General features: G+C 40.6%; 1 protein-coding gene across 1 annotated transcript in view; it reads left to right on the top strand.

Moving 5' to 3' along the window:
- The window catches only part of MAP3K3 (mitogen-activated protein kinase kinase kinase 3), a 37,528-nt gene that overhangs the window by 7,503 nt on the left and 15,437 nt on the right, over positions 1-14,588 (top strand). The window contains exons 2-7 of the mRNA XM_083582915.1: positions 5,777-5,898; positions 7,019-7,093; positions 7,921-7,961; positions 11,134-11,233; positions 12,624-12,737; positions 13,126-13,246. Coding sequence (XP_083439041.1) covers positions 5,777-5,898; positions 7,019-7,093; positions 7,921-7,961; positions 11,134-11,233; positions 12,624-12,737; positions 13,126-13,246 — 573 coding nt within the window. The remainder of the gene's footprint in view (positions 1-5,776; positions 5,899-7,018; positions 7,094-7,920; positions 7,962-11,133; positions 11,234-12,623; positions 12,738-13,125; positions 13,247-14,588) is intronic.

Below are 14,588 nucleotides of genomic sequence, written 5' to 3'. Positions count from 1 at the left end.
TTGTTAGTTTATAGTTTTGTTAGTTTGCATCCTTGTTGAAGAAGAAATGTTGAGTTCTAAATGTTAACCAAAATAAACATTTGACACAACACAGTAGCTTTCCTTGTATGTACCAGTTCCTTTTTATCAATGATATAAAGTGGAGTGTGGATTTTAAAACATGAAAAGCATTTCCTGAACAACATCATTCCAGCACAAAGCTGAACTGTTTCTCCCAGACCTACTGGAGACCTTGCAAAATTCTGCCTCTCTACACTGTTCAACAACTGCCAAACCTTCATTTATAGTCATTTCTGTATTATCTGTTCATTGTCACAAACATGAAAATGAATCCATGGCATTTGTCAGGTTACATGTAATATTTCCCTAATGACTTACTAGAGAAAGCAAACAAAACTTCCTTGGAAGGTATACTTTGACTTCTATGCAGGCCTTAATTGTAGCTGTACATGAAACAGAGGAGTAGACAAGTACAGTGGTGCCTCGCAAGACGAAATTAATCCGTTCCGCGAGTCTCTTCGTCTTGGGTTTTTTCGTCTTGTGAAGCACGGCTATTAGCGGCTATTAGCGGCTTAGCGGCTATTAACGGCTTAGCGGCTTTCAGAAAACAAGGGAACAAAGGAACAAAGGAAACAAACTCGCAAGAACTCGCAAGACATTTCGTCTTGTGAAGCAAGCCCATAGGGAAAATCGTCTAGCGAAGCGACGCAAAAACCGAAAAACCCTTTCGTCTTGCACGTTTTTCGTTTTGCGAGGCATTCGTTTTGCGGGGCACCACTGTATAGCTTTTCATGGGTCAGAAAGTTAGTATTGTAGATCAACCATTATAAGTAAAGCACGAAGAAGCATTTGTGTCCATCACTGTCTTAACAAGATGCTGTTTTAAATGTTCCTTTCCCCACCCCAGAAGTTCAGCCATATTACCTTGTGTTCTAGGTTTCTTGCAATACTTTGCTTTTTTGTAAATAATGATTTTTTGCATTGGAGTGCAAAGTTTATGTTGGCCATGTAGGAGGCAGGTGGTAGAGGAGCATAAGATTAATATACAGTATAGAGCAGAGGTTGGCAACCTAAGGCCCATGGGCCGGAAGCAGCCCATGAGGGTCGCTTAACCGGCCCATGAGCCGCCTCCGAACCAAGCTGCCCGCTCGGCAAATCCTCGTGCATCTGCGCATGTCTGCGCGCCGGAAATCGCTTCTGCGCATGCCCAGACGCCAAAAATAGCTTCTGCGCAGGCACGGTTTTCGGTGTCTGGGAACGTGCAGAAGCGGTTTCTGGCGTCACACTGTGCTGGTCCAGCCCACAGGATCTCCGCAGGAGTGATCCGGCCCATGCTTGCCGACCCCTGGTATAGAGGGATCTTGTCTCAGCAGTGCTTAGTCTTGTCCTAAAAACAAAGATTTTTTTCTTTACATAGTTTCAGTCTTAGGATGACTATGTTTTATTAAAATTATATACAAAGAAACTCACTTTAAAAATACGAAATCCTGTAGTTGGTCATGTCAGTTTCTAATAGTATATTGATGGGAACATTCAGGTCCTTTGTATAGTAGAAAATTGCTTTACTGACAAAACCGTGTATGATGAAATGCATTTTACTTCATAGATAATGGATTTTTTGCAGTATAGAAGCTCAGAAATCTAATTTGTTCTCTGTCTGTGATCTAAAACTAAACTGGCTGAAAGTACATTACAGGTTCCAATTCACTGAGGTCATCTGAGCAAGAGTAGACATGGAGAACAACTTCAAATGCAGATGCTTTAGTTTGTCTCACACTAACTGCCTTGGAGACACAAACACAACGGTAAACACCCCAAAACGCTGTGGTAAATAATCTTTCCAGGAGACTGGGAGTCAAGCTCCCATGCTTTCTGGTCTGCTGTACTGACACATCATCTCCTGAAGGACTAGAGAGACCTGGAAGGCGTGAAGGTAGCTAGTTAGGCATCTTCATCTTCCACCTGAGAGATAAATCAAGGGAGCCATTAGAGGTATTAAGGATTCCTTCAGAAAATATCAGTCTTGTTCAAATGAGAACAAGAAGGAACACAAACTTAGCTAAAAGAAATACAAGCTGACAGCAAGTAATGAAGAAGAAATTGAAGAGCACATTGCTAAAAACGTTAAGCTCTCTGGCCTGTTGGACAGCTCCCCAGTCTAGTTGGTAACAGAAAAATCAAAGCTACACATGAGTGGTGGCAGGAATGGGATAACATGAAATTTGATACTAGATCCGTAACTAATTGCAGATTAAGCAATTCGCTTTTTAACTGGAATTCAGTTTGAGCCCTCCCTTTATAACAAGTGGGTCTAGAATTGCAGCCATTGAGCAATTGACAGCCCTGTAGGAGTATAAAAAGAGCTGGTCCTTTTTCAACACGTGCTGGGGCAGGCTAATTTGTTTCATGTAGAGGAGGATGGTCCTGAATACATTTTTGAGTTAATACTCATGGTTTGTGACCACAGATCTGCATCTCTGCAGCAGTGAAAACCTTGGGAACTACTTGATATAATTGAGATTGCATTAAGTGTTGTCACTCCTTTGGCATGTCTCTAATATATTACTTCACTTCCCCACTCCTGATTTATGCAGCACCTGGCATAATGCATCTTCGGTGGTACATCATCACATATTCTGATGATATACTTTTGCAAGACCTCTTACAATAAACCTGCCTTTTGCTGTAGGACTGTAGGAACCACTTTGATGTAGTATTTAGAATGTTGGACTAGGACTATGCATACTCAGGTTCACATCCCCACTTGACCCTAAAGTTCACTGTGTGATCTTATTGGTCAACTGTACCCTTTATTTATTTATTTACATAGTTATAAGGCCTATAATCAGCTTACAAATGTAAAAACCAATTGCACAACATTGTTAAAATGCACCATAAAAATGCAAAATCGTTAAAATACACAGTGAAACAGTTCCATTAAAATATGCAGTAAAACAATCACATTAAAACAGCATAGCAATTTAAATAGGACTGGTTGAGAGATCAAGGGAATGCCTGGGTAAACAAGTATTTTTTCAGTACAATGGGACCTCTCATTTTTAATCAGGGCATATATTTCACAACATCAGTGCCAGCAGTGAAAAAGCCCACCACAAACCAATAATCAATAGGTTTGTAGCATGACTAACCAGGTTACTCTTCTTGATCTTAATTTCTTTACTGGACAGTGAAGAGGAATCCAATCTGAACATGAAAATGGGATCTGAGAACCTGCCTTGCTTTTGTGGCATTATTTATGTAATTGCCAACACAGCTTCACTGTAACCATACTGTAACTTTCTAACTTCCCAATTACTTTTTGGCAAAAAAACAAAAACCCCTTGTTTTATATTCCATACTGCAGTTGTGAGATGTTTACTTGAACAGCTGGATTTGCAAAACAATTATTTTGACACTGGGCTGCTAATATGATTGCTTATATAACCGTTATTCTAACACCTGCTGGCAGACAAACAAGCAGTCTAACAGCACAATCCTATATGTGATTATTCAGATATAAGTTGCATTGAGTTTGGTGGGACTTGTATCATCACTATTGTTAATAGGGATCATTGAATGCATAAGAGACACAGAAGACTATGTAATTAACTATATGACTGTAGTGCCTCTGTATATTCTTTGATAATGGATGAGCAGGCCATTGAATAAGTATTTTGAAGGGTCTCCTGTAATTAGTGAAACAAGATATTGACACAGTGGCTGTAGATCTCTAGTGGAATAAACATACAGAATACAGTTGTACCTTGGTTCTGGAACGCCTTGCAACTCAAATGTTTTGGCTCCCAAACTCTGCAAACCCAGAAGTGAGTATTCCGGTTTGCTGAATGTCCGACGCAGCTTTCACTGCTTCCGGTTGAGTGCAGGAAGCTTCTGCAGCCAATCGGAAGCTGCGCCTTGGTCGAGTAGACTTCCGGAATGGATTCTGTTTGAGGACCAAAGTATGACTGTACAATAAAAATGATGGATGTGGCAAATAAAAAGACATGTAAAAGTAGAAAAATAAAATACAGAGGCAGAGGCAGGGTAAAAACCCCAATAAGCTACAGAAAATAGCCAATTCAATCCCAGTAAACTACAGAAAATACAGTGCCGTGTTCAGTTGTTGCATATGAGAAGAAAAAGGTGGGCCAATTTAGTTCTCAGTAAAACCTCTCCACATACTTGTCTGTAGAGCAGGGAGTTTAGTGGGCTGTTCAGTTGAGTTAGCATAGGAGAGAAATCTATACCACATCGAGTAAAAAGGATCCATTTTCATTGAACCATTAAGGACTCTCCATTTATATGTCAGGTGTTCTGACAATGCAAAGCAAAGACTGTCTAGCTTAAAAGCAAAATGCAGCCATGTGCTCTTATCAAGAAGAGAAGATGCTCAGACTAGTATTTAATATACATGGCTAACTGTTTACTGCAGATTGCATGGAACTAAGATGTGACCTTGTTACCATTCTTTAGCATTTAATGCCTCTAAAAAGTCATTGAAAGGCAGTGTTTGATAAAATGTTCTGACAGAGAGTCATAATATCACATCAAAAGGTTTTGAAAAGGCGGTAATATGATGGTATTGGAAAGGCTTTTCAAAGAAAAGACCTTAGCTTGATGTGTAGAGAAGTGGGAGAACTGTCCCAGGCTTTGGAAGTAGACTTGCCAGAAGGTGCAAAAGCAGCAAATAGATTACCGTATTTTTTTGCTCTATAAGACTCACTTTTTCCCTCCTAAAAAGTAAGGGGAAGTGTGTGTGTGCGTCTTATGGAGCGAATGCAGGCTGTGCAGCTATCCCAGAAGCCAGAACAGCAAGAGGGATTGCTGCTTTCACTGTGCAGCAATCCCTCTTGCTGTTCCGGCTTCTGAAATTCAGAATATTTTTTTTCTTGTTTTCCTCCTCCAAAAACTAGGTGCGTCTTGTGGTCTGGTGCGTCTTATAGAACGAAAAATATGGTGACTGAGTGGAGGGGTGAAGTACAATAAGGGAAGATAGGGGCAAGAATGGAGAGGTGAAAAGCTTTAAGACATCAGTGTTGTTGTGAAAAGCAAGAGGAAACCTGTGTTGAAAGTTAAAAAGGTTAGTTTCGCGCGTACCTGCTGAACTGATCAAAAGGAGAAAGTGCCAAAGGAAGGCCGACTAGGTAGTGTTTTCTAGGGAAAGCACAACAAAGTGGTTCTCTCCCCACCCCAGTAGATAGTTAGGAAAAGGCAAATTTTGGCAGTACTGAAGAGGAGGAAGCAGAGACAGGCTAGGATAGATGCACAAGCGTAAGAAATGGAAAATGACCCTTAGTGTTGGGTAATATTGAATCAGTCTAGTTGTTTTTGAGATCCAAATGTTTAAAGGCAAATGTAGTTTTGTATACAGTCATACCTCGGGTTAAATATGCTTCAGGTTGAGCGTTTTCATGTTACGCTCCACGGCGACCTGGAAGTAAATGAGCGCGTTACTTCTGGGTTTCGCCGCATGCGCAGAAGCTCAAAATGATGTCAAGCGGCGAAATGCGACCTGCGCACAGTCACGTGTTACGTTTTACTCGGGATGCGAACAGGGCTCCGGAACGGATCCCGTTCGCATCCAGAGGTACCACTGTAAGGAATGTAAAAACATCTTTGTGTGATGTGTTATTGGACTGAGGGCAAAAAGAAAGAAAGAAAGAAAGAAAGAAAGAAAGAAAGAAAGAAAGAAGGAAAGAAAGAGAAAGAAAGAAAGAAAGATCCCTCTCCATCCAAAAGTTGTCTGCTCAAAAGAATTCCTCATTTATTGTTACAGATGAACAGGAGGCCTTGAAATCTATCATGAAGGATTTGGTTGCACTCAAGATGAGCCGGCGCCCCAGATTGTCTGGTTTTGAAAGCATGAAAACCAAAGACTCTCCACATTCAAACAGACAGGTAGGTAGTATGTTCCTGAAAGTTGATGCTTTGCCTGCCTTGTAATTGGCTGTTATTAACATAATGCCTGCTGAGCCAAATGGGTTTCACAATTTTATCCTAATAAAAACCAAGGCAGGTCAGAAGGTGGTGCCTTATGTTTGCCGTTTGTTGGGTGGTCTTGTTATTTAGAAATTAGAATGTTTGCTTTGGATTTTCTTCTCCTTTTCCCTGCCTCTGATTTTAGCCTTTGAACTGCTTTTCTTATTATTGCACAGGTAATTTTAATTTTTCCTTCATCAGCAAGCAGGAGACCAGGGCAGCAAAGAATTATCTCCTACTCCCACAGATGGCAGTGCCAGCTACTGCTCCTGTGCTTTTATTAAAGTTTTGTTTCCTTATTTAAATTGTATACTACCCTGGGAGTGTCACACTGAAGTGTATCTTATAAATAAGCAGTCTAACAGAGAGAGAGAGAGAGAAAGTGCTTTCTCCTTTTGCCTTCAGAGAAACATTCCTGATTATTGCAATAATAAATGCTCCAAGCCTTCATGGTTAAACTCCTCTTTCATTGCTAAGCCCTTTGCTCAAAATCTAATCAGTGGCAGGAAAACCACCTGTGCTACAGCAACTATAATTCCTCTTAGCCTAACTTGAGCGCTAAGCCTTATTTTGGACATTCTTTTGTTGCCTGCTTTTCTTGCTTCCAGACAGAGAACATGAGATTCTCTGGTCAGCAGGCTAGAGAGCAGGCAGCCTCACTCACACTGGGTAGACATGTGATAGGAGAGAGTTGTGCTTGTGTGAGTGCAATCCCAACCTCACCTAGGGACTAATTTGGATGCCTTTCTGTCCAAAGAGTTATGTCTTTTTCATGTTTCACTCCTGTTTGTCGTGGTGGGTTATGTAGCTTTCCAGATTTCTTGAATTACTAGTAACATTGATTCTGCTGAAATTGAGATGGGTCTCTTCCTTGGAAATGAGGTCAAGTTTTTTTCTGCAGCCCCATCTTTTGGACAGGGTGCAGTTAATGCTTGCTGCCTCCTCTCCTGCTTGCTGACCAGAAGGGAGCATAATTATAAGTCCAGCTTTCCCTTTTTCATTTACAAATGTAGCATGGTATTTTTTCTTCCCATTTAAGAAAAAGCACAGTACCAGCAACTCAGCTGTCCTGAGCAACCAGTGTGTGTGTGCAGCAGAGGACAAAAAGGCTCAGGTAAGCAAACTTTTTCCCCGTCATGTACTGTTAGAAATTGAGGAGACATTTATATTTTTAGGTGTGTGTAAAATATGTTAAGGGACATGGGTGGCGCTGTGGATTAAACCACAGAGCCTAGGACTTGCCGATCAGATTGGCGGTTCGAATTCCCGCGATGGGGTGAGCTCCCGTTGCTCGGTCCCTGCTCCTGCTCACCTAGCAGTTTGAAAGCACGTCAAAGTGCAAGTAGATAAATAGGTACTGCTCCGGCGGCAAGGTAAACGGCGTTTCCGTGCACTGCTCTGGTTCGCCAGAAGTGGCTTAGTCATGCTGGCCACATGACCCAGAAGCTGTAAGCCGGCTCCCTCGGCCAATAAAGTGAGATGAGTGCCGCAACCCCAGAGTCGGCCACGACTGGACCTAATGGTCTGGTCCTGCAAAAACATTGGCCTCTGATTTCACCCCAATAAAACCATCCATATTCTGAAGATGTGGATGATATTTAAAACTAAAAAACATGGTACACTTAGCATCAGAGTTAGTTTGACCCAAAATCTGGAGCTACATGTCTTTTTCCCCCTTCAAAATCCCAAAGTGCCCTGAGACTTAACGTCAGTTTTGCCATATAGTCTTAAGTCCTGTGTTGGAAATTACATTATAGCTTACCAAACAGGGTTCATGAAAGGGAAGAAATTAAAATTAACTGCACAGAGTAGTTACAGCAAATCCAATCAAATCCACAACTTCTGCTCTGTAGTTAACTCACTAATATATATTATTGTTTTGTGGAAGGAAGGAAATGCCCAAACATGTAGCAGGTGAACTAACAATCTCTTCTTTGGCAGAATGACATCCGGATAAAATTTGAATATAATGGGGAAAAGCGGTAAGTTTTTGTCTTCTTTTCACATACTTAACTATATTTTGGGTACATTTTGTGTGCTTAGTATAATGTGAATCTGGTTTTAATGAAGGGATTAGTTGTTTGCTAAAGAATTCTTGATAACCAGTGATAAATTAGATAGGGATAAATTAGAGGACTCAACATGCTGACTAATACAAGAAAGATCCTGTTGCATTCTTTATAAGGTAGTTGTATTTGGAATCCAGTAGAAATTGCAAATGTTTACAATACCCATTAGATAACCTGACTCAATTTGTTAGGAGAGCAATGAAAAATAATACAGAATGTACTGTTTGTTTGTATGTATTTGATTTGTATTAAGTAACCATTTTTATTAACAATTAATGACTAAAAATACATAAGTAGGGTACGTTAGCTGGGGTAGTGCTAACTCCTAGAATTTCTCTCCTGAGTTACAATATGTTACTGAGTTTGGCTCCTACAGGCAGTTACCTTGATGTATCCTTATTAGCCTGAGCTGTTTTAATTATTATTATTTATTGAATTTATATACCACCCTAATTAAATAAACAGGTGTCACTTACCCTCCCCTAAAATGTCACCTTAACTCACTTTGTCATTACGACACCAGATGTGGCTCCCTGTTCCTCCCTGTCATACATAGTTAAAATTAAGTGATATTTGAAGTAGACACCTTGAAATCAGTGGCTGTCCATTGATTTCAGTAGGCCTTCTCTAATGAAGAAACACTGGGTGGTATCCAGTCTTAAAGTTCTAACTAAGCAAGAAAAGGGTCGAAAAAGATCTGCCCACATTTTACATAAGAACATCAGGGTAGCTCACGCATTAATCCACAATCTTGAATATATGGCCCAAATGTGGATCCCTGTTCTTCTGTGGGGTTATGCGAGGGGAGTACAGAGTAACTGGTATGCAGACTGTTTACCTCCTGATCTGTGAACGCCAGCATTATAGCTTTAAGATGTTGGTTGTGCAGAGCCAACTTCAGTTCCTAGGCACAAACATTTTATGTGTGAGTCCTGTGCAGAAACATTCCAGATTTCTGGGGACATTTGATATTCTTGACATAGGATGCCAGTAGACATTTCTGTTCAGAAGTAAGTCCCTGTGAATTCAATACATGTTTATTTGTCTTACCCTCTGAGCTCAATACAACTTATTCCCAAATATGGTGACTTCCAGGGGTTAGTCCAGTCCTCATCAGCCCCAGTCCACATGGCTAGTGGTCACAGAAAATGGGAGATGTTTTTCAACCATATCTGGAGGGCACCATGTTGGTTTACAGTCACATGTTTTGCAGGGATTATATGTTTTGGGGCAGATGCTTTCTGTTTCAACCTTTAAACACCTGGTGAAGACTTTTCTATGCTTGCCAGGCTTATGCAGACAATTAATAAAATACATTTACATAATAGTCGATGGGCTCTGATTTTAAATGTTAATGTGTTTTCATTAAATATAAATAAGCTATAAACTGCTTGTGTTTTTTAAAAAGATATGGTGGTACATAAATATTTTTAGGAATCAGAATGAAAGGCCAGATGAAATGAACATAACACAGTAAAAAAAAACCTTCCCCCAAACCTTTCCATACCATAAATATAATTTTTAAGTTAAGTGGGATGGTGGTGGTTTTCTCTGAGAATATATATATATATATATATATATATAATTCCATTCAAACATAAATATTCAAAGAGATAATACAAAGATTGTGTGATTAAAAAAAGAGTTTGAGTTGTATCTAGGGTTGGTGATACTGTGATTATAGCCACTGAAGTGATTGGGCGTGAATAGCTTAGGTAAATTAATTTCAGTGGATCTTGAAGTAAAGCCTAGCTGAATGCAACCTTCACTTTGAAATTCAAAATGACAAATAAGTACAAGCAGCCACACCCAGGAGATGCTACATTTCCAGTAACATGGGGGCACTGGAAGTTCATCCTTGTCAACAACAGGAGCAGCCTGATTCACGCTGCAACACAGCACAGTGCTGCAACTAACTTGGAAGTGAAACCCCAGCCCCCTTAGCGATCATCTTGTATGTTTTCCTGGTCAAGCAGGTGTCTTTGAAATGGGGGACTGGGTAGGGTATGGCTGTCTTACATACCCACTGAAAAGAAAAGCTCAATTGTATGCAAGCAGTAATTATGCAGCTATGTAAGACTTGCTCTCAAAATGCATTTCTATGTGTTTGATTTCAGCAAAGCTGCCAGATCTGACCACAAATATTTAAGTCGGGAATGGTCTGCCTAAAATTACCCCAATCCATCATGACTTTGCTGCTCTAAAAAAACCCAGTGGCGGGGTGGGGAAGCTCAAATGCTTATGCGTGTTTAATGAGCTATTTGCCTTTCATAAGGAGTTTCAGTGCAGATGTGAGCCAAGCTATGTGCACAGTGTCCAAGTATTATAATTTCAGTTTATTCTTGGATTGGTTTCTCATTACTGTATAAAAAATGTTGTAGACTACTGAGTTGTGTGTGGGGTTTTTTTTTTTAATAATGAAGACAGCATTTTTGATGGTTGAACATAGTAGGCTTTTAAGTTAACTTTGCTTTCCAACATGCATGTTATGGAGAGCTCAAGCAATATTTTTCGAATGCTTGGAAGATGAAGTACAAAGCATAGATCTCAAAATAATAGTTAACTTACCAAAATCTGCAGTGCCAAAAATGGAGAGCTGGAGGTCCCACAACAATAGTAAACTGGTTTGGAAAAATCTGGACAATTATAAATATGATCAAATTAACATACTATCAAAGAACCCAAAATGAACAATAAAACAGATTTTTTTGAACTTTGGTCACTATTTATTAGGCTTTGGAAAGTCAAATTTCACAATTAGTATACAGCCATATAATATTTTTGCATTACTGCAAGGGTATCACACACATTCTGTACAGAGTAAGTAGCATATGTTTATTTTTCTTAATTCTGTTTACTTGCTTTTTCATGTTTGTTGTATATTAATGTATATACTGTTTATATGCCAGAATATCTTCTAAACTGATATTCTGTCAATTCTCAAGCTGATGAGCACCTAAGAATCTCAGCACATGGTTGGTTAACAGTTTAGGGAAAACACTGCTGCTTATGTAATTGCTTTTGTTGCATGGATTGTTTAGAGCTCATTCTGTTTGTATTATCAGTATCTTTCTGTCTCATTTAGAATTATCGCTTTTGCCCGGCCTGTCCACTATGAAGATGTGCAGCAGAAAGTGAAAACGGTTTTTGGGCAGCCGCTAGATCTCCATTACATGAATAACGAGGTACCAAAATATGCCCACATTTTGTTCTCAAACAGTGCTATTCAGATCCAAGGAGAAATACCACCACTCTGAAAAATCCAAACACCTTGGGAAGAGTGGGGGCATGAAAAGAGGCAAAAGTAGCTTTTCACATGGACAACTAACACACTTGCCCAGATCAAGGTAGTCCCATGAGGGGACAATATTACCAAAGAGTATTGGCAGTTTGCAAGTGTGTTTGTGGGCTGAAGATATGAGCCCTTTACTGGCTCCCTTTTCAGGTGGCAGAGCAGATGGAGACCTTGCCCGTTCATTTGCACTACCACAGTCCTCAATGTGGGAAATAGTTGTACTGTGTTGTATCCAAACTTAGTCATGCCTACAGAATTGAGTTCATTGAGCCAACTCCAAGCATGACTAAGTCTGGATACAACCCACTGACTTACCCTTAACAGGAATGTTTTTTAAAGATTAGAACGAGATAATACATAGCATTTGAAACACTTGAAATCACTAAACAGATGTTAAGTACAGTCATACCTCGGGTTGAAGTAGCTTCGGGATAAGTATTTTCGGGTTGCGCGCTGCGGCGACCCGGAAGTAACAGAGCACATTACTTCCGGGTTCCGCCGCTCGCGCAGACGGTCAAAATGAGGTCATGCGCAAAAGTGGCGAATCACGACACGTGGGCGCGGGTTGCATTTGCTTCTGGATGCAAACGGAGCTCCAGAACGGATCCCATTCGCATCCAGAGCTACCACTGTATCGTATCTGCCTCAGGAGAGCAAGGAAAATTATTAGGGACGACTCACACCCCGGCCAGCACCTCTTTAATCTCCTGCCTTCGGGCAGGAGATACAGAAGTATAGTCAGCCGCACCAACAGGTTAACACCCGTGGGCTGTTGGGCTGCTGAATGGAAAAAAAATTTAGTGGTGCAATTGACTTCCAACAAGCACACAGAGTGCTAACAAGACTGAGTGTATGTTGGGGGGGGGGCTCGTTTAAATGCACTGCACACAGGTGGTGTAGTGACAATAAAGGTCTGTTCTATTCTATTCTCTCCTCTCTCTGACCCCCACTCCACCCCTTCTGAGACGGTTTTGAGTTTTTTGCAGTCTGTATCAAGAAGATTGTGCGTGGAATATTACCTGCCCGCAAAAATAACACAACCAGAAATATATCCGGATATTCAGGGGTACTATAACTTGTTTACAGCCTTGAGCCTTTGTAAGTTCAATTCAGAGTAAGTCTGTTAGTTCACTGGGCTTACTCTCAAGCAGGTATACATAATTCAACCTAAGAGCATTTAAATTTCTATCTTGCTGTCTCACTATTTCATCCCTTTGTTGCCTGGAGGATTTAAAATGTAATTTTTTTACTAACTGAGTGCCTGTTTTCTTGCATTGTAGTTATCTATTCCTTTGAAAAGTCAAGATGACCTCGATAAGGCAATAGATCTGTTAGACCGAAGTGCAAATGTGAAACGCCTTAGAATATTACTGCTGTCTCAGGACAGAAACCATGTAAGTAAAAATAACATAATGTGCGGCTGTCTCATTTTTGCTGTAAGCCCTTACCAGTCATTAAGCAAAACAGCGATGCCTAGTCCACAAGGTGGGTTTGGTCTCCTGTTCCACTCAGAGCCTTGTTGCAATAAATCGAAAGCCCAACAATGGAAAGCAGGCTTTATCATCCCAGCTGGAAAGCAAAGGAAGCATCTGTAGAGCCCACTGTTTTGTATAGACCACCAAACTACATGATCTGACCCCCCAGAGCAAATGGGAATATATTTCAGACTGCATTTCTAGTTGCAACGATCCTTTTTTCCTCCCTGGGCTGCTTGTCCGTGGAATTAAAATATTAAGTCCCTCCAAACTCAAATTGCTTATTTTTTTTCTCCCTCCCCAACAGACCAGTTCATCATCCCATTCTGGAATGCCAAAGCAAGTCAGAATCAAAACTTCTCAGTCCATGGGAGATGTGAACACTGCCTTCCAGCCTCCCGAAACCAGAAGCAGGCACTTGTCCATCAGTGAGTACTAGTGGCCTGGAAGCCAAAATTTTGACATTAAATTCAGTCTATTCTGTTCTTCCAAACACTTTAGGCTGTGACTTACAGCCTCTAAAGTTTCCCTTTTTCCCTTTTTATCAGATATTTGAACCGTCATTTTCAGTTGCGCACACATACATATACATGTGGAGAGAAATATTAAGAAATCATAAGAGGACAATTCAGTCTTCTAGGACAGTCTCTTGCTGCTGACTTGAAAGTCAACATTATTGGAACAAAAAACTTTAGGTTTTAGGTGTCAGGCCTCCATCCCCAAACCCAATGACAGCAACTCTTATTTGAAAGTAAGGAAGAGGTCTTTATTCAGTCTAATAGCAGTACATGTCCACAAGCAAACATATGGTCCAGGAGTCAAGGTTCTAAGTTACATGAGCAGGGCAAGTGGTTCATATCCTTAAAGGAAGCTGTGATGTTGTACCAGCGGTTGATATGGCCCTCCTGCCAAACTTTTAAAGATGGGAGTGGTGCAAGCTCACTCGCAAGACTCTCTCTGCCTGTGGTTTTGCTATGCACACATATACGTGCTCTGTCAGAGTGGGTACATCTGATTCGCCTTCATAAGTGGCACCTGTCTCTCAGTGACACTACTATGTTGTCCAGCTGTGCCAGCACTTCTTCCTGTTCAGCCTCTCCCTCTGGCTAGCCAAAGTCCTTCCTTCTCCCGGATAAGGTTCTGCAGCAGCAGCATGGGAGAGAACCAGCAGATCATCTTCCTTCTCTCTGACATTTGAAACCACAAGAGGAGGACCTTCCAGCCCCCCATCTGCTGCTTCTCCTTCCTCTTGAGCTTGGAGCTGTGTGTGCCGGATCCTGACCGAGCCAAGGGGCCCATGATATTGGGCTCCGATTCCAGTTTTTGTTCCAAATCAGTTTTATTCATCCATATTGGATTACTGCACTGTTCTCTGTGTTGCTGCCTTCAAATATGGTCCAGAGTCTACAGTTGTTCCCAAATGTGGCTACTAGAATGTTCTGGAAGCCAACAATTGTACCATATGACACCGATCTAATATTAACTACATTGGTTACCTGTTTGTTTCTGGGCTCAAGTTAAAGCACAGGTGCTTATTTTTGAAATCTTTAATAGATTATTGATTTTATTGATTATTTTATTTCTATATAACTTAATATATTCAAAATATCTAAGCAGTGTACAAAATGCTGAAGCAACAGCAGTCAAACAAAATATTACAAAAAACAGTTACATATAAAATTATTACATTAAAACAAAGTTGCGCGCATATATATATATATATATATATATATTCATTTTCCTTCTGATGCACCCTCCCCTCACAGCCTC

This window comes from Podarcis filfolensis (assembly GCF_964270895.1).
Source record: "Podarcis filfolensis genome assembly, chromosome: 13".
Classification (NCBI taxonomy): Eukaryota; Metazoa; Chordata; class Lepidosauria; order Squamata; family Lacertidae; genus Podarcis; species Podarcis filfolensis.
Note: the sequence above shows the minus strand (reverse complement) of the source record. Positions and strands in the feature narration are given on the sequence as shown.